Raw genomic sequence first — 19,604 nt, 5'->3', positions numbered from 1 at the left:
AAAGGTTATGATATGCAACCGATTTTAGGATACATTGTAAAAAATAAAATGATCATATCAAAGCTTACAGTTATGGTAACATCGGAGTCCTGGTCGTTGAAAACGTATGTTCCCTCTCCTTGAAAAGAACATGCATATCCCGTGAATTTGAAGTTAATATCAAATTTCTTCTCACACACCCTCGATATATCATAACGAACTGCACAAACACTTTGTAAATAAAGGATAAATAAGCACAGAAAATATGAGACAGCCATTTTTTCAGAAATTGTCATGTGGTTTATTTGCGCGGGAAATATTGACCTCTCTAGGGGCTTTGATGAATCTATTAAAATCTAGGTTCTGAATGGTATTTTTTTGACGAATATCACGAGTTGTCTCTCTCCAAACACAAAATATGGTGAGATTTATAAAACCGCTGAATAAATGTCTTTCAATGGCTAAGGTAGTTTCTTGTTATATGTTTTGTTATCCAACGTGGTTTTCCACTGCCGACTGGTATGGGGGTATAGTAAATAAACTAAGTTCACTAGGTTGTGCCTCTCTGAAATCATCCATGCTTAGAGCTACCATGATTAAGATAAAATGTCGTTAAATTTCACCCTTTTCTTCGTTTTAAGGCTCCGCTTCTTTACTGATCTGGGTTTGTTTTGGTTTAGATTTAGTCGTTTTCAATCGTTTAACTGTTGTCTTCTTTACACTTTTGCTTTTTTGTTTATATTTTCTAACCGTCTTAACTTTTCGACGTTTTTTTAGAATTACGGATTAATTTCGATGCAGTTTTTCTTTTTATACCTTTCCTCACAGTCGCCAGCTCCGATTTAGCTTGCTCCACGACTTGTTGTGATGGGGAAACTAGTTGAAGTGTAACTGGACTTGGTTCCTTTGTTGCGTTTGATCTTTTCTCAATGGGATCCACAACCGACCTTTCTCCTCCCGTCAATGATCCACCAAATTGTCTCGTCTGAACTCCCCTGCGGTCTGGGTATGAGTTATGTATTTCATTGGTGGGGTTTTTGTAGAAGTTTATCCATTTTTGAATATCTGGGACATACATTTTATTACCATCCATCGCAGAAAAATGGGAAGGATTTAAAATGTAGTGTTAGCGTCGACGTTTCATCCAAGAATGAAGCTTGCTTGTTCAACCGATCTGTTATATAAATATCAATATCATATAATTCCTTAGTATTGACTTGAATGTAATAAGGTGAATCGATTACCGAATTCCAGTTCCCGGGTTGAAAAGGTGTTATTCTCCTCAAAAGTGGGTTTTTTTCACCCTCAACTATAGAATCTTGACAAATACTTGAATGTATGTAAATTGGGTCTTGTATAGAAATAGTGCTCCCTATATCGGCTTCTACTAATGCAACCTTCCATATTCCTTCTAAAATGAGAGGAGCATTAAAGCGAGATTTAAATCTAAAGGGTGTATTGTCTGGGAAATAATTGAGTGACTTGTCACTGCTCAAAACCACGTATATGCTCATATTTCCTTATGTATGCCTTAAACGTCACTGATATCTCGCTCAGGGATCCACTGGTTATATTTATCAGGCCACCCATCAAATTTAACCAGCCATTCAATTTGTCCGTTTTTTCTGCGTTTTCTAATTTTTTTTTCCACGAACCAGAGAGCGTCTTCATCTTTATTAACTTTCTGCATTTCATTTTCATATAGGTGGCCACGGACGCCTTCATTCATAAAGTCTACAACCTTATATACTGGAATTCCTTGCATGCGCTGACTCACTTTGAAAATTTCCCTCGTATGATCGATCAAATACCATATTTTTATGATTGATTGATTGATTGTTGGTTGCTTAACGTCCAGTGGCAAATATTTCATGCATATTCAGGACGAGAACAAGTTAACAATAAATACAATAGATAGGTTCTGTAATAGGGGCTTCCGGGATTAAAGTCGGAGAAATTTAGACTGCCACGGGAAATGAGGGTATATTGGATAGGGACAGAAATTTAGCCTTGTAACAGGTCACCTACGGACCCCTCAAAGAGTTGTTGCAAGGGTTCTTAACGTGCAAAGAACGTGGCACTTTCTTTACACGAGGCATCGGATTTAACGTCCCCATTCTGACCGGACGTGGCTGCAAATTTGTACATCCCGCACAGCCAAACGGACGCCCCACTTTAGCACGGGTTTTACTGCCGGTCGGAGGAAGACCAATGGTGACCATACTTCTATTCCCCAGTCACCCTTGGGGGGATGTGAAATCCTCGTTGATTGATTGATTGATTGTTGGTTGCTTAACGTCCAGTGGCAAATATTTCATGCATATTCAGGACGAGAACAAGTTCACAATAAATACAAAAGGTAGGTCCTGTAATAGATTAAGGGATTATGGTCGGAGAAATTTAGACTGCCACGGAAAATGAGGGTATATTGGATAGGGACAGAAATTTAGCCTTGCAACAGGTCACCTACGGACCCCGGTCGGAGGAAGACCAATGGTGACCATACTTCTATTCCCCAGTCACCCTTGGGGGGATGTGAAATCCTCGTGAAGTCACCAATTTTATAATGATAAGGTGTAATGTTTAGGTTTTTTTCCGTGGTTTTAAATACATAAATGCCCATATATCTGCCTCGTTATCTACAGTTACATCTTGTGGTGCAACATTATTCAGACTTCTATGGGGGGTTGCATTGTAACTCTTGACAAGATCTTGAAGGACGTCAATGTAGCGGTGATTTCTGTTTTTTGTAAAATAGCGTGGCACTCTCTTTACACGAGGCAACGGATTTAACGTCCCCATTCTGACCGCACAGGCAAACGGACGCCCCACTTTTGCGAGGGTTTTACTGCCGGTCGGAGGAAGACCAATGGTGACCATACTTCTATTCCCCAGTCATCGAAAAAACTTTAATCTGAGGTAAAGAAAAGTATATTAGTAAACAAATCTGAATGATGTTACAAGCCCCAATTAAACAACAATTGATTGATTGATTGATTGTTGGTTGCTTAACGTCCAGTGGCAAATATTTCATGCATATTCAGGACGAGAACAAGTTCACAATAAATACAATAGGTAGGTTCTGTAATAGATTAAGGTCGGAGAAATTTAGACTGCCACGGGAAATGAGGGTATATTGGATAGGGACAGAAATTTAGCCTTGCAACAGGTCACCTACGGACCCCTCAAAGAGTTGTTGCAAGGGTTCTTAACGTACAAAGAGCGTGGCACTCTCTTTACACGAGGCATCGGATTTAACGTCCCCATTCTGACCGGACGTGGCTGCAAATTTGTACATCCCGCACAGCCAAACGGACGCCCCACTTTAGCACGGGTTTTACTGCCGGTCGGAGGAAGACCAATGGTGACCATACTTCTATTCCCCAGTCACCCTTGGGGTTAAACAACAATTGTCGAGAAGGTTAAACACATTCATTACTGCTATTATCGTAGTCGAGGACTGAACTTTGTACTTTAAGTCACACAGGTAATTTAAAAATAATTTTCACGTTCATATTATTTGGTTAATTCTCTTCGTTAAATCATTTAAATTGATAGTCAACTCCTTTTCCCTTTAATTAATGAACTTAATTATTGAAAGTATAACAACTGCATGTGTGGTGAAAAACCTTGGTTTCCACGATTGGTGTATCATTAAATACAGGATTTCCCCTTTGAAGGCGAAACAGGAAATAAATAACTTTGACATTTCGTGTATTTGGTTGTGAAAATTAAGAGAACAAGCTTAAACATTAATGAAATTGATCCAATTTATCTTATGACTAGAACTTTCAAACTAATATATCATGAACAGCTTTACCTTTAAATAAGGATTAAAAGTATCCATGATATTAAGAACGAAAGTCACTTATCCTATCAGCAATGTGACAACGCCTCTTTTTCAATGTGTCGCGCAGGTAAATGAAAAATAATATTGTCGTTGTATGTATATATGGTTGTGCCAATATCAATTCCCCCATAATATTTATTCCAAAGAACTGGTACCATATATCAAATTTTCTTCTATTGGGAACTTTCCTCCAGTAATATTTTATCTAATGCTACAAGATAATATCATTCTAAAAGAAATTTTGTAATGTGTTCAAAAGTTCTTTAGAATTAATATTAATATCAACGTTTAAATCAGTGAATAAGAAATCAATCTATGGTTAAATAAAGTATCTAGGAAATAAATTCTAAATGATGTCACCAGCCCCAAATTATCCCACGATTGTCGTGAAGGAACACACATTCATTATTGTTTTTGAAGATGTCAAGACTGAACTTAGTACTTGAGGTCACACAGGTAATTTAGAAATAATTTTTACGTTAATAGTATTAGGTTGATTCTCTTCGTTAAATCATTTAAATTGATAGTCAACTCCTTTTCCTTTTAATTAATGAACTTAATTATTGAAAGTATGTGTGGTGAAAAACCTTGGTTTCCACGATTGGTGTATCATTTAATACAGGATTTCCCCTTTGAAGGCGAAACAGGAAATAAATAACTTTGACATTTCGTGTATTTGGTTGTGAAAATTAAAAAAACAAGCTTAAACATTAATGAAATTGATCCAATTTATCTTATGACTAGAACTTTCAAACTAATATATCATGAACAGCTTTACCTTTAAATAAGGATTAAAAGTATCCATGATATTAAGAACGAAAGTCACATATCCTATCAGCAATGTGACAACGCCTCTTTTTCAATGTGTCGCGCAGGTAAATGAAAAATAATATTGTCGTTGTATGTATATATGGTTGTGCCAATATCAATTCCCCCATAATATTTATTCCAAAGAACTGGTACCATATATCAAATTTTCTTCTATTGGGAACTTTCCTCCAGTAATATTTTATCTAATGCTACAAGATAATATCATTCTAAAAGAAATTTTGTAATGTGTTCAAAAGTTCTTTAGAATTAATATTAATATCAACGTTTAAATCAGTGAATAAGAAAGCAATCTATGGTTAAATAAAGTATCTAGGAAATAAATTCTAAATGATGTCACCAGCCCCAAATTATCCCACGATTGTCGTGAAGGAACACACATTCATTATTGTTTTTGAAGATGTCAAGACTGAACTTAGTACTTGAGGTCACACAGGTAATTTAGAAATAATTTTTACGTTAATAGTATTAGGTTGATTCTCTTCGTTAAATCATTTAAATTGATAGTCAACTCCTTTTCCTTTTAATTAATGAACTTAATTATTGAAAGTATGTGTGGTGAAAAACCTTGGTTTCCACGATTGGTGTATCATTTAATACAGGATTTCCCCTTTGAAGGCGAAACAGGAAATAAATAACTTTGACATTTCGTGTATTTGGTTGTGAAAATTAAAAAAACAAGCTTAAACATTAATGAAATTGATCCAATTTATCTTATGACTAGAACTTTCAAACTAATATATCATGAACAGCTTTACCTTTAAATAAGGATTAAAAGTATCCATGATATTAAGAACGAAAGTCGCTTATCCTATCAGCAATGTGACAACGCCTCTTTTTCAATGTGTCGCGCAGGTAAATGAAAAATAATATTGTCGTTGTATGTATATATGGTTGTGCCAATATCAATTCCCCCATATTTATTCCAAAGAACTGGTACCATATATCAAATTTTCTTCTATTGGGAACTTTCCTCCAGTAATATTTTATCTAATGCTACAAGATAATATCATTCTAAAAGAAATTTTGTAATGTGTTCAAAAGTTCTTTAGAATTAATATTAATATCAACGTTTAATTCAGTGAATAAGAAATCAATCTATGGATAAATAAAGTATCTAGGAAATAAATTCTAAATGATGTCACCAGCCCCAAATTATCCCACGATTGTCGTGAAGGAACACACATTCATTATTGTTTTTCAAGTTGTCAAGACTGAACTTAGTACTTGAGGTCACACAGGTAATTTAGAAATAATTTTTACGTTAATAGTATTAGGTTGATTCTTTTCGGTTTAATCATTTAAAATGATCGTCAACTCCTTTATCTAAGTGATTAATTAACATAATTATGCAAAAGTTACATTAGTTGGTGAGAAGAAAGACCTTGGTTTCCACGATAGGACTTCATTTAGTACAGGATTTTCCCCTTGAAGGCGAATCAGGTAAAACAATTATTTTGACGTTTACGGTATTTAGTTTAATTAAAAATTTATAACAAACTTATAGATATTTCAGATGATCTAACTTAACTTATACCTAGGACTTTCATACTTATATATAATGAAGAGCAAACCTTACAATGAGGCACGAAAATATTCATAATATTTAGAACGAAAGTAACCTATTGTTGTGATCCCGAGTAAATATATAAACTTACCCAAGACGTTTCTTGGCGTCGATTACTTGGATGTCTTTCTGGTAAAATTAGTTACTGTCGTCTTGACTTTTTGGTGTACCGGAAAGAGAGAGAAGGCATCATGGGATCGGGCAACTTCCGGCAGGGTCTGGCTTAGTACCAACGAATACCACACTCCCCCCAGCTTTATATTTTTGTTGTACGTTTTAGAATTTAATGATTCTTTGCCAAATTGTCCAAAATAATAACTGAATTTTCCAGGTGGGCCCCCTCCGATGAGAGGGGCCCAGATTAGACAAAGGTACTAGTTATATCTGTATTTGGGGCTGCTAAATTAAGTTAACCCTGTTGGTATGTACAGCCAGCCCCTTACCCCTTCCAGCAACGATCCCCGTCCCCTCAACCCCTTGGTGATGCCCCCTTGATTAGGATGGGGCTAGTAAGTTATTAAAATAAACTTAAAAATAAACTTAAAAATAACCGTCCTCTCTGGACAAGTTCTAACAGATATTTACACATATATACACAACTGCTTACAATGACTAAAAATATATACACAACTGCTTCCCCTACCTACACCCTATAAAGAGCCCGTGCATTGCTGGTGGTGGCCTCCAGCAATGCCCAAAGGGTGTCCCCTGACCTAAAGACCAATAGTCCCATTGCCACCTCGGCAATATACTGGGAGTGCCCATAGCTGTGGTTGGGCACCCATGACGGCCTGAAATAGGGGGCATCACTCTCTAATAGTATCCTTTCCAGGGGGAGGGACGACACCACTTGCCCTTGTTCTTGGTCGAACCGGATTACCTCCCCCGTAAACCCGAAAAAGACATTGGGGAAGGCATCCCTCCACCGCCTTGCTTCCTGCATGCCCCCGTCAAAACAATGGAGGTGAATCCTCTGCTGAGGGGCCACCCTCTCCCGGACTGTGGTGAGGACTTTTAGGTGCGCCTCCGCACTATGGCGATCCTCGGGAGCCCCTCTAATGTGGAGAATGAGGGGAACCTCTGGCCTCCCCTTGCACAGGTTCAGGACCCACCTTAGGGTGCTAACTTGCCTTTGAAGAGGTGGGTCCCGCTGGCTTTGGTCCAACCCAACTTCTCCAATGGCCCTCACCCCAGGCAACCCCACCAGCTGTTCCATCTTGCCAAATGAACTATCGTCCAGCTGATGGGCCTTTTTGGGGTGAACTCCTATAGCCGTGACCCAGGGTGATCCTCTAGGGGGTTCCTGCAATGCCCATGCAGATGGCCATGTCCCTGGGTCACAATAGACCATAACCCCTCCCACTAGGTCCACTGGGTTTCTGGGGGGGGTGGGAAGGCGCATCTCGATGAACCGTTGCCGGTCCATCCTTCCGTTCATCCTCCATTGCCTCCACCCCCGGTCCAAATGGAAGTGGGAGTCGAATGCAGGTGGTGTGGGGCCTCTAACTGCACTCAGGTTTTCCACAAATAATTTTTTCCCTGGAGGGGAGTCGGAGGGGGACCTCAAAGGATCTATTCCCCCCTCTGCCTGTCCTAGCTGGCCTGCTGGGGACCCTGTGGCTGCCCTGGGTCCTTGCAACCTAAACATTCCCCTGAATGCCTCTGCCCTATCTCCCAACTCTCCCATTATGGCTGCCTGGACCCTCCAGTCAATGAGGGCTCCAGGAGAGTTAACCGGCGCTGTCGAAAAGTATGGGGGAACTGGTCGTCCCCCTTCCAGGCATACTTCTTCCATCTGGCCCTGGACTGCCTGCCCAATGATGTGGGGTCGGGTTATTGCCAGCCTATTAATGTGGGTAACCAAATCCTCTAGGTCCCCACCCACTAGCATCCAGGCCTGTGCTTGTAGCGCTGCTACCCTGATTGGTGCAAGGGAAGCCCTTTCGGATGGATCGGATGATTCTCTGAATACTTCAGCCACATGTTCCAGCATCACATGTGGCTGAATATCCAATGCCCTTATGGGGCAACCCTGGATGGGGCACTGCTGTAGGGTGGGGAGGTGGCTCTCCCTTGGCGGTGTAGGTCCTTGGGGTGTCCTCTGGCCTGACACCCCAGTCTCCCTCAGCTGGTAGTCTGGTTGGGGTGTCCTCTGACTTGACACCCCAGTCTCCCTGGCTTGGTGGTTTCCTTGGGGTGTCCTCTGGCCTGACACCCCAGTCTCCCTCCGCTGGTAGTCTGATTGGGGTGTCCTTTGACTTGACACCCCAGTCTCCCGTGCTTGATGTTTTTCTTGAGGTGTCTCATAGCCTGACACCCCAATCTTTCTCCCTGTGTAGTAGTTCAGGGGTGTCCTCTGTCCTGACACCCCTGTCACCTTGGACGTATAGCCACGTTGGGGTTTCCCTTGCCACGACACCCCTGTCCCCCTTCTTCCTCCTCCCCGGAATGAGCTCTGTGCGGACATCCCTGCTCCATCCCTGGCTCCGGACTGGGGTGCCCGCCTCTCTTGGGCCTCTCTGAGGGCTCTCTGCAGTCTGGCCATTTCTCCTGCCTGGCGTTCTTTCTGCTTATTCCTCCTCCTCTTCCTCTCCTGTGTAGTTTCCTTACTACCCTGAAAACCCCTACCCAGTGGAGGCGCGCTGTGAGCATTCCGGTCGGCTGGAATGCCCACAGGGGTGCCCCTAGCCATCGGGACAGCGGCCCCTGGAGTGCTCCTGGAAACGGAACAGCGGCTCCTTCCTCCACTGGGGTCCCTAACTGTACCCTCCCTACTGCCTGACCGAGCCCTTCCCCGGGAACTGCGGCTCCCATCCCTGGTGTTCCTGACTGCCCCAGAACCCCACTCTAGACTTGTGTCTCCAGCCTTTGGGGAGGAGTCCCGGTGGTCCCCAGAGATGGCTTTTCCTGGAACCTCAGCTTCCCCACCTTGGGCCTTGGGCTCTCCCTGGTTTGGGATACCCCTTTCAACTGAGGGGACCCTATTTTGGTGTCGTCCCCTGGGGCTTACCTCTCTCTCTTCTTTCTTTTCCTCGGCAGCCCAACTCCTCTTCGGGCTGCCCCCAGTGCTATCATCATCACTGGACATCTGTCTTTTCTGCAAATACAAAAAAATACAACATTGTGAGGCCCAACTTACTTACATCTGGCCTCTTCATTCAATATAGCAGCTATTTAACTAGGTACTCCGGTGTGTAAATAGTTGCCTTCATATGTACAATCTCTTAAAACTATTTACAATGACTAAAAAACTTCTTATGTACAACAGCATTATTACAGCAATCTATTCTGAACCCTTCCTACGGGCTGACCTTCGCGGTCCAGTAGGGTTCAGACTAGCTTGCGGTGGATCTGGTCTATTTATTTTTGTCTTACAACCAGAGCATACATAGTCCTGGTTTTCCCACTCTTCAGCTTCCCATGGAGAGATTCCCACGCACCTACCATGGTACCACTCATTGCACCTGTCACAGGAGATCATAAACTCTCCCGTATAAGGTCCTCGACAAATGCAGTACAGTGCCCCAGTACTTCCCGTGGAGGCATTTGTTTTCCTGCCTTCAGTTGATTGTAGGGTGGGGGGCACCAGGTCCACCCCGACAGCACCTTGAACGCTATCTTGTGAAGGGCTTGCTGGGTTATTAAGTTGCATTGCTTGGGCCACCCCTCCCTTTTGAAGCTCTACTATTGCCCGATTTACCCATGCTGGTAGCTCCCTATCCCTACACAGCTTTAAACGGTCGTGGTTTACCGTGGTGAGAGCTTTCTTCATTTTTACCTTATACAGGTAAGGGGATATCCTTTCAAGGATGACCCCTGGTCCCCTCCACATAGGGCTTAGCTTCTTGCACTTACCTGGCAGTGAAGCTGTGTCCAGCTTATAGATAACGTCCCCTACCTTGTACTGACGGGCAACTACCCTGAGATCGTAAGCTTGCTTAGCTCTAAGTTGGGAGGTCTTGAGGTTTGCCCTCGCAACCTCATGGGCAGACTGTATGGCCTCTTCCAAGTCACCCACATAACCTGCCAGGTCTGGAGGTGGCCCTGTTTTTGGTGGCCTGAACATTAACTCAGCAGGGAGGTTTACCTCTCTGCCCAACATGAGGCGATTGGGGGTAAACCCGGTGGATCGATTCACTGATGCCCTAATTGCCCCCGCTAATTGAGGAATGTGTAAGTCCCAAGTTTTCTGATTGGTCCCCACAAAACACCTGATGGAGGCCAGGAGGGTGCGATTAAATCTCTCCACCTGACCATTAGCAGAAGGGCGATATGGGGTGGTCCGAGCCTTGTGGATGTGGAGCAGCTCACAAACTGATTGGAAGAGTAAACTCTCAAAATTTCGTCCCTGGTCTGTAAATATTTCGTATGGATACCCAAACCTACAGAAAAAATCGTTAACAGCCGCCCTTGCCGTGACTTCAGCCGTCTGAGAGGGGAGGGGGATACACTCCACCCACTTGCTGAATTGATCTACAATCATGAGCAGGTGATTATTTGCTCTATCTGACTTTGGTAAGGGCCCTACAAAATCGAGGTGCACTCTCTCCATAGGAGCCCCAGCATGAAACATTGTCATTGGGCACCTTGCAGTCTTATTCGGTTTCTTGCTCTGGTTACATGCCGAACAACTTGCTACATAGCCCTCCAAGTCCTTTTTAAGCCCATGCCAGTAGTAAAACTGTTTTACTCTTTCTTGGGTTCTAGTCATGCCCTGGTGCCCAGCTGAGGGGATGTCATGGCATAATTCCATAATGTCCCTCCTCCATTCTCGGGGTACCAGCAACCTGTTTCCCTCTCCATCTTTTGCATGATACATTATCATTCCCCGTCCATCCCTACTGAACCGTTCCTTGATTGTCCAGTAAAATTTTGCTGGTTGGCTACTCCGGAACAGGTCCCCCTGAGCAGGTTGACAACTGTTATCGTCAAGCCACTCAGTGAGCCACTTAAATTCAGGGTCTTTGCTCTGTGCGTCACAAATTTGTTCAACAGAATATTTCCCTAACACCACCCCAAGCCCATCCTGGACAACCCGGATGGAACATTCTGGGTCGTCTGGGACTATCACCACATCTCTACCTACAGTGGCCACTGTCACCCGTGATATGCAAATACCCTCATCAGCTGTTTTTGGATCCACAACGGGTATTTCATCTAAAAACCCAACCTCGGCAGAATCTTGGCCAGTTACCAGTATTTCGTTTACAGATCGTCCCCCCACACCTGTTCCTTTGGATGCCAATGGGATCACATCATCCACATCGGTCATAAATTTAGACCACTGTGTTTGAGCCCTTGCACAGTACGGACAACCCCCACATGGCAGGGTTGCCAGGTTGACATCGATTTTAAAGTCCTGACATGGAGAGTCAATAGGCATTCTGGACAGGGCATCCGCGTTTATGTGCTTGGAGCCCGCCCTATGTCGCACCTCCATGTGATATTGGCTCAACTCCTCGAGCCACCTGGCCAGCTGCCCTTGAGGCTGCTTAAAGCGAAGCAGCCAGGTGAGACTACTGTGGTCTGTGCGGACTACAAAATTCCTTCCCAGCAAGTAGTGCCGGAACTGTCTGGTGAAGCGTACTACTGCCAGGAGCTCCTTCCGGGTAGTGCAGTACCGCCTTTGCTCTGGAGTTAGAGTAAAACTGGCATAGCAAACTACCCTTTCCTCGCCGTTTTGTATTTGGGACAAAACTGCCCCTAGTGCATAGTCTGAGGCATCTGTGTCTAGGATAAATGGATCAGAGGTATTTGGTAGGGCCAGTAGGGGTGCAGAGGTGAGAGCCTCCCGCAATTTATCAAATGCCTCCTGCTGTGTTTCCCCCCATGTGAAAGACCTTTTGCCTGTAACATCTTGAAGGGGGCCTGCGATTTTAGAATACCCCTCAATGAAAGCCCGGTGATAGTTGGCGAACCCCAGAAAACGTTCTACCGATTTAGTATTGTGAGGGGTTGGCCATTTCTTCACATCCTCTATATAGCCGGGGCCAATATTCATACCCTGCCTGCTCACTACTCTGCCAAGGAATTCTACCTGTTCTTGAAACAGTTCACATTTCTTTGGCTTGAGCTTGAGGCCGTATTCCCTAAAGCGCTGTAAGACTGCCCTCAGGTTGGCCAGATGAGAAGCTATATCTTTTCCCAGAACCAAAATGTCATCCAGAAAGGCCAACACTATATCCCAGGTTAACCCCCTTAGAACCAAGCTTATGACCCTGGCATAAGTAGCTGGGGCATTACAGAGCCCAAATGCCATCCTGGCAAACTCAAAAAGGCCGTATTTTGAAATAAATGCGGTTTTAGACCTATCCTCCTTCTTGATTTTCACTTGCCAATACGCTGAGTTAGCGTCCAGCTTAGAGTACCATCGATTCCCTGCAAGGGTATCCAGGCACTCTTCTACTAAAGCTAACGGGAACACATCTTTTACACAGGTCGAGTTCAGGGATCTATAGTCAATGCACCACCTGACCCCCCCATCCCTCTTTCTTACCAGTACCGGGGCAGAGCACCATTCAGAAACTGAGGGCTGAATGACCCCTGCCTCCAACATTTTCTTTAAGTGGGCCTCCTCTTCCTGAGCAAACCCGATAGGGGTTCTTCTCATTCGTTGCTTTATCGGAGGGTGTCCCGCGGTGTCAATTTGATGCTCAATTGCTGAAAAGTTCCCTAAATCAAACTCACTTGCTGCAAAGACATCCCCGTACTCCCTTAACAGAGATGCCAGAGCTTCTTGCTCTTGGCTTCCCAGTAGTGCCTTGGAGCGATCAAAGAGGTCCCTGAGATGCTCTGGGACTCCCTGGTCCGACTCTGTTGGGCCAGTACCCACCCCTGTACCTACTACTCGTACCTTTGTGGGGACCTCTATGGGCTCCACCTCTACTGCCTGGGCAATTAATTCCCCCTGATGCACATGTACATGCTTATCTGAAGTATTTATCAGACACACTACTGGTTGGCTCCCCCCTGCATGTAAAGTGCGGGGAACCAAAAGACCAGAGTGACTGCCTGCCTCGACAATGTAACTTGGCATTTCGCAGTTGACCTGACAGCTGAGCTTCATCACTGAATTGGGCGGCACCGTAATTTTATTACGTATTGTCACATTAGCTACCCTGGGTGCCTGCCCAACCTTACCCATAGTCATGGGTATGACCTCGTCCCCTACCCGCAGCTGTCCATCGGACATTTGTAAGTCGATACAATGTGCCCTTAATAAGTCAAAACCCAACAGCATGTCGTCCTCTATAGGGGCCACGTACAGATTTGTCTGTATAAGCTTGGAACCCAGTTCCAAATTCACGGGCCCGACAACATACCCGTTCATTTGCATCCCCTTTCCTGCTGTATTCATGATGACTTCCCTGAGGATGGGTGGGACAGATTTTAGGGACCTGTATACCTCTTCTGATATAAGGGTCACTTCTGCCGCAGTGTCCACTACGGCAAACAAACTCTGCCCCTGAACTTTAATGGGTACCCTAAATACCGTTCCGGAACGGAGCTGACAGACAGTGACTATCTCACAATCGTTCTCCTCATCCACTAATGTGGTGTCTGCTTCCCCCTCTGAAGAGGAGGCCCCACTGTTATGGGCTTCCTCATTATTTTCTAGGTCATTATCAATGGTTCTTACCGCCCTGAGAGGACTATGGCCTTCAGTGGAGTCCCAGTTACCCTGGGGTTCTCCATAACTGGCCATAGTTACTGCTACCGGGCTTGTATCTTCGCATTCAAACCATAAGCTCCCTGGTATTTCTCCCCTCTCCTCACCCCCAGGGTCCCCCTGATCTTTGGTAAGCACTGACTGAACAATAGGGCGTCCAAATTTGATTTGTTCTCCAGAGTCTAGATGAACAACCCCCATAAAGAACTTGCCGGGCAGGACTCCTGCCTGGTTACCCGGGCATAATATAGCCCTACTAGGTGCCCAAAAGAACTCGTAACCCTCGGCCTGAGCCCTTGGTACATCTATCATTATCTGTACTTCCCAATGAGGCTTGAAGGTGGGGGGTACCTCACTCAATAGATGAATGTGCTGCCTTTTCTTTCGTCTCAATCCTTCCTCTTCTATATCCCCCCAGGCAAGCATGGTTGTGTAGTGGTAGGCATGGGCAACAGTGTTTTCCTCTACTGAGGGCATACCGAAAGATCCCACTTCAATGGAATGCCCCTGGTTTGCCTTTATTTTCCACCAACCATGATCTTGGTCCCTCTCTAAAGTGAAACGTTTGTCCACGTCTACCCCAACCAAACGGGTGAGCTCCTTAATGGTGTACCCCGACAACCCTGGGTGCCTAGACAGGAGCTCATCAACATACACAAATCCCCCAGGGAGAACCTTGAGTCCCCATTTACTGGCACCATGCCGCAACACATATATCAGTGTTTTTGACAAGTGACGGTCAACTCCATGGTCTTGAATGACTTCCTCCTCTGAATCGGAGGAAGCATTCTCCTTATCCTCTAATGGGCACTCAGACGCTAGGTTATTTACAGACTCTGGGTCCTGGGTGCCCTCCACTTCCGACTCTGTGTCCAGGGTGCCCTCCCCTCCAGACTCGAATGATAACACTCCCTCTGCCTCTTGTATTTTTATGGGCATTACCTCTTTCCCCTGACAAACTGATTCTGGACCATGATATCCCAAGGTCACTTCCCCCACATTTTGATCCCTAAACTGCACATCTGTTGACAGGCCAAACTCTATTTTTGGGGGCTTGCTCTGACCTGTGGAGCTGCCCCGTTGGAGTTTAACGAATTTGGTGTTGTACGAGTTTGGTCAGCGAAAGTGACAGTTCTCTCTTTAGACCGCAGATCTGGGCACTCATTTCGAATATGCCCAGGCTTATAGCAGTGATAACATATACTTTCCCGCCCAGACCCTCGATATGGGGATGGGCTTCTTGATTGTGACCTTCCCCTAAATTTTGGGCAGTCCCGTTTGAAATGTCCTCTCTCCCCACAGTGGAAACATTCTCCTGTTGCTGGCCGTCCGCCCGGTGAGGGGCTTCTTGCCAGAGGGCGAGTGAGGAGTTTCCTAAATTGGTCCATCATGTCATCCAATTTTTCATGCACTTGACCCAACTTATTTTCAAATTTTTTATTGGTCTTTTCCAATTCACTTTTCCAAGTACTCGCTGGGGCCCTCTCAGGGGCCATAGTAGCCCTTACCTGCGGTACCTGGTACTCGTGGAACACCTCTGGGTGGTCGTCATACCGGCCACCCATTACCTGCCTAACCTCACGCCTAGTTGGCTTCCCATATATTGCCTGGGTATTGTGCTGGAATAGCCGTATTTTATCTACGGCCTCCTCTATGCTTTGGGGCTGGAGATTTGAGACTTGCACCCCCAACTCTTTGTTTTCAATACCCTGGCACAGCCGCATTACGGCCTGCTCATACATATAGTCATCAGGGAGGTTTCTAAAGGCCCTGGTGGCCAAGGACAACACCCGATCAGCCCAGTCCTCGAGAGACTCCTCAGGGGCTTGCCGGGCATTGTTGAACTGGACCCGGGCGGTCTCAGGGAGTGCCTTGAAACCAAAGCGCTTGTGGAGCTTCTCCACAAGCTCCTTATAACTCACCTCCCTGTCTCTTTCCGTTATGAGGGCATAATACTCGCTGGCCTTCCCCTCAAGGCACCAGCAAAGTTGGTCTTTACATTCCTGCGGACCCCATTCACAAACCTCTGCGTACCTTGCAAATTTTGTGAAAAAGGCCTGCCAGTTGCCCTTCCCATCATACTTAATATTTTTTGGGGCATTGCTAACTTTAGAGACTGCACCTAAAGTTGCTCGTGCCCCACCTCTGCTGTCAGGTCCCCTTATGTTTTCCCTGGGCCTATCCTCATTGTGTGGCATTGGGTAAGCATGTTGCCCGTAGCTCCCCCCGGTGGTGACCCCTTGTGGGGGCACCGGTGTATACCCTTGGTTGTACGGATTATGGGATTGCCTATCCCCATAGGCACAGGCAGGGGTCCGCCTTTGGTCCTCACCCCTGTTGTCTTGCCACTTGCCATACCTACTGCGGGGTGTTTCATACTGTCCCCCACCAGTGTGAGCTGGTTGGGTACAGGGTGCTGACCCCTGACCTGCATAGTTGCTCGTGTGACCCATGGGGTATGAAGGTGCGCCCCTTTTGGTTGGAACGGTTTTGTCCCATGCACTGGCTTCCCCTGGCCAGTGCTGTTTGGTCTTAATACTACTCCCTTGATGTTGGGGATTACCTTGGTTTGGGTCACCCATAATGGGTTGACTCCACTCATTTTTTGTAATTTGTTCCCTGTATCCCCCATCCCAATTTTCGGGGGTCTTAGGTCTAGCTCCAGCATCCCCAGGATATGGGCTACACTCAAGAAAGGCAGAGTCCATCTGACTGGGCCCATCCCAGGGCCCAGGACTTTGCCCCTGATGCCATGCCTCTTGCTTAAATGCTGATGGGACATGTACCCGTGATGGGGTGCTTTGTGAGGCAACGTGTCCCCCATCTATTAGTGTGTTAACCCTGTTCAACATTTCATTATGCCTGCCTTGGGCCTCAGGTGGTGGCCCACTATTTTGGCCACCCCCAATTTGATTGAAGTCAAGTCTGGACAAGAGGGCCATTGTCACTCGTAGATGGGAAATTGTGGCTAGGTCTGACTCAGTCACAAAGCCCTTGCCCTCCCTTATGTCCATAATTTGCTCCCCAGTTTTAATTCCTATACCTGGGAGCTGAAGTAACTCTTGAAAGCTACAAGTGTTTATGTTTATAATGGACATTGTAACTGTAAACAATTAACACTGATTTTCAACAAAGTTTATTTATTTATCAATAAACAACAACAACCAACACTTTTAATAAAACAGATGTTTTTATTTTATTTTATTTTATTGAATAACAAATACTTCCGCTATGGGTAACCCGTCCTTCTGGTCTGCGGTTAGTAGCGGTAGCGAACAGAACAATAATACGACTGGTAACCCGTCCTTCTGGTCTGCAGTTATCAGAGGTAAACAGAACAATAACAACACGACTGGTTCCCCGTTCCTCCCAGGTCACGTGATCCAAGTCGTCTTGAAAATACAAAAAAACAACAAATACTCAATACTACGCAAAAAACAGGGGTTCTACCGCGCTGCAAAACCCCTGTGATGCTATGTAATATGCTCTCCCAGAGTATTACACAACAAAAAACGATCGGCAAAGGTTTCCCCCGAATCCTTTACCGCGGGAAATTCTGTTGAAGCGAACCTCGCCTCAACTCACAAAATGAGCCCTAAATTGCAAATCACCACGCAAATTAGTGCTCGCAGCGCCAATGTTGTGATCCCGAGTAAATATATAAACTTACCCAAGACGTTTCTTGGCGTCGATTACTTGGATGTCTTTCTGGTAAAATTAGTTACTGTCGTCTTGACTTTTTGGTGTACCGGAAAGAGAGAGAAGGCATCATGGGATCGGGCAACTTCCGGCAGGGTCTGGCTTAGTACCAACGAATACCACACTATCCTTTGTATCGTATTTTATCAGTCATGTGACAACACCTGTCTCAGTGTGTGTCGCACATGTAAATGAGATATAATACTGTCGTTGTATGTATGGTTTGTGCCAATTAAACATTTATCATACAACAGAAGTTCACTTGGGAACTCTCTTTATATAATATTTTATTTAAAATATTTTATTCAAACCTATATGAATTTCCTTCAGAAAGGATTTTTGTTATATGTGTGAAGAAAAATATTATCGTTATGCAACTTTAAGTGTAACATGTAACAGCCACTATGTTCCGTCAGTTACTTTGTTCCGATGGAACTTTCCAACTAGTTGTTTTATTCCGAGTGCAGTCGAAAAGTTCCGGAAAAAAGTAGCTAGTTGAAAAGTCCCGGAACAATGTAGCTAGTTGAATAGTTCTGGCGGAACAGAACAACTAGTTACATCGTTTTGAATATACCATATTTCGTCCTTTTTGTAGAAAGAGGGGGAAGAATGAGTATCAGTATATATAAGAGCAAATCATTAATTTACAAGAATACCCAACGCACTGAAAGGGGTTTCTTTGGGGACAAATATGCAAAATTTAAGTTGTATTTCATAGCTCACATAAAACGGAATAAGTTGCATTATCATGCAAATTAAGTATTCATAGTATCCTCAAGAGAGGGAAGAATACCCTCCTCCTCATGTGGTTCTTTGCATCAATTCTCCAAATGGAACTTTGTGACTGGTTGATAAGTTCCGTTGGAACTTTTGGGCTAGTTTGTTAGTTCCGGTTTTGACTTATTTGCCAAAGAGGAACTTTGTGGCTAGTTGATAAGTTCCTTTTGACTTTTGTAATCAGTATCTTGGTTCCCCTTTGAAAGGTTCAAATATAATATGTTGCGCTTTTACTTTGCATCAATTCTCCAAATGGAACTTTCTGCCTGGTTGATAAGTGCCGTTGGAACTTTTGGGCTAGTTTGTTAGTTCCGGTTTTGACTAATTTGGCAAACAGGAACTTTCTAACTAGTTGATATGTTCCGTTGGAACTTTTCAACTTGTCACTTTGTTCCGGTGGAACTTTTAAACCAGAGGAAGAACAAAGTAACTAGTTAATAAGTTCCTCCGGAACTTTTGGGCTAGTTAGTTCTTTCCGCCCGGAACTTTCCAACGTCGGAACAAAAGAGCATTTACATATCACACGTATACGTGTGTTTGTGCTGTGTTGTTGGGTGTATAAGTTTCACTCGTACACGGACGACAAATGCCAAGTATACTCTTTAACAGGGTTACCCTAAAAATCTACTGGTAGCGTGATTAAAGGAATGCTGCTCACATAAATATATAAATGGATCCTGGTGTAGTCTGAACGAAGTCTTGCAAGTGAACTTAAACACAAAGTCGATTAAAAGTTCAATACTGTATTATTCAAAATCCAAAGCACATGTAACAGTAATATAAGTTTACAACATCTAAACTGCAGGCTCAACAACACTGTGGCATAATCTTAAATCTCCTACGTACACTTCTCTCATACACAAAATCTTATCTACTCGTCTCCTCTCGCTTTAGCTATTTCTCTCTTTTATACTACTCTAGTAACCTGATTACAATATGGTTGAATGACTCTGAACAAAGAAATATTCTACAGGAGCTATATTACAGGAGCACGGAGCTTAGGTCAACCGAAGCTGAGGCCAACCGAGGCACCTGTATAAACATAGCAACGGGGCACCAGCTGATTAACATAATTGATTTGACATTTAACAAGTACACTCTTATTGAAGGCGATAAAAATAGATTGTAATGAATAACTTTATAACGGTTAATGAGAATAAGTAATCTGATTATACGATGATAATAAAACCCACTGATGCATGCAATAAATGAAAAACGTTACACATGCTTTAAGT

General features: G+C 44.2%; 1 protein-coding gene across 1 annotated transcript; it reads right to left on the bottom strand.

Moving 5' to 3' along the window:
* Window positions 1-1,144: 1,144 nt before the first annotated feature.
* LOC127721073 (uncharacterized) lies at window positions 1,145-17,715 on the bottom strand. The gene is made up of 3 exons (XM_052227757.1): window positions 17,564-17,715; window positions 7,732-9,321; window positions 1,145-1,153 (listed from the first exon to the last, which is right to left on the bottom strand). Exons 2-3 carry the CDS (start codon window positions 9,310-9,312, stop codon window positions 1,145-1,147), a joined length of 1,590 nt encoding a protein of 529 aa, XP_052083717.1. The 5' UTR covers window positions 9,313-9,321; window positions 17,564-17,715.
* Between the last annotated feature and the right edge of the window lie 1,889 nt (window positions 17,716-19,604).

The sequence above is a fragment of the Mytilus californianus genome, unplaced genomic scaffold (genome assembly GCF_021869535.1).
Source record: "Mytilus californianus isolate M0D057914Y unplaced genomic scaffold, xbMytCali1.0.p SCAF_12, whole genome shotgun sequence".
Classification (NCBI taxonomy): Eukaryota; Metazoa; Mollusca; class Bivalvia; order Mytilida; family Mytilidae; genus Mytilus; species Mytilus californianus.
The sequence above is the reverse complement of the archived record's forward strand: the minus strand, read 5'-3'. Positions and strand labels throughout refer to the sequence as shown.

What these genes read in the sequence shown, in the direction of transcription:
- LOC127721073 (XM_052227757.1), bottom strand. Translation starts at nt 9,312, where the DNA reads ATGTCCAGTGATGATGATAGCACTGGGGGCAGCCCGAAGAGGAGTTGG.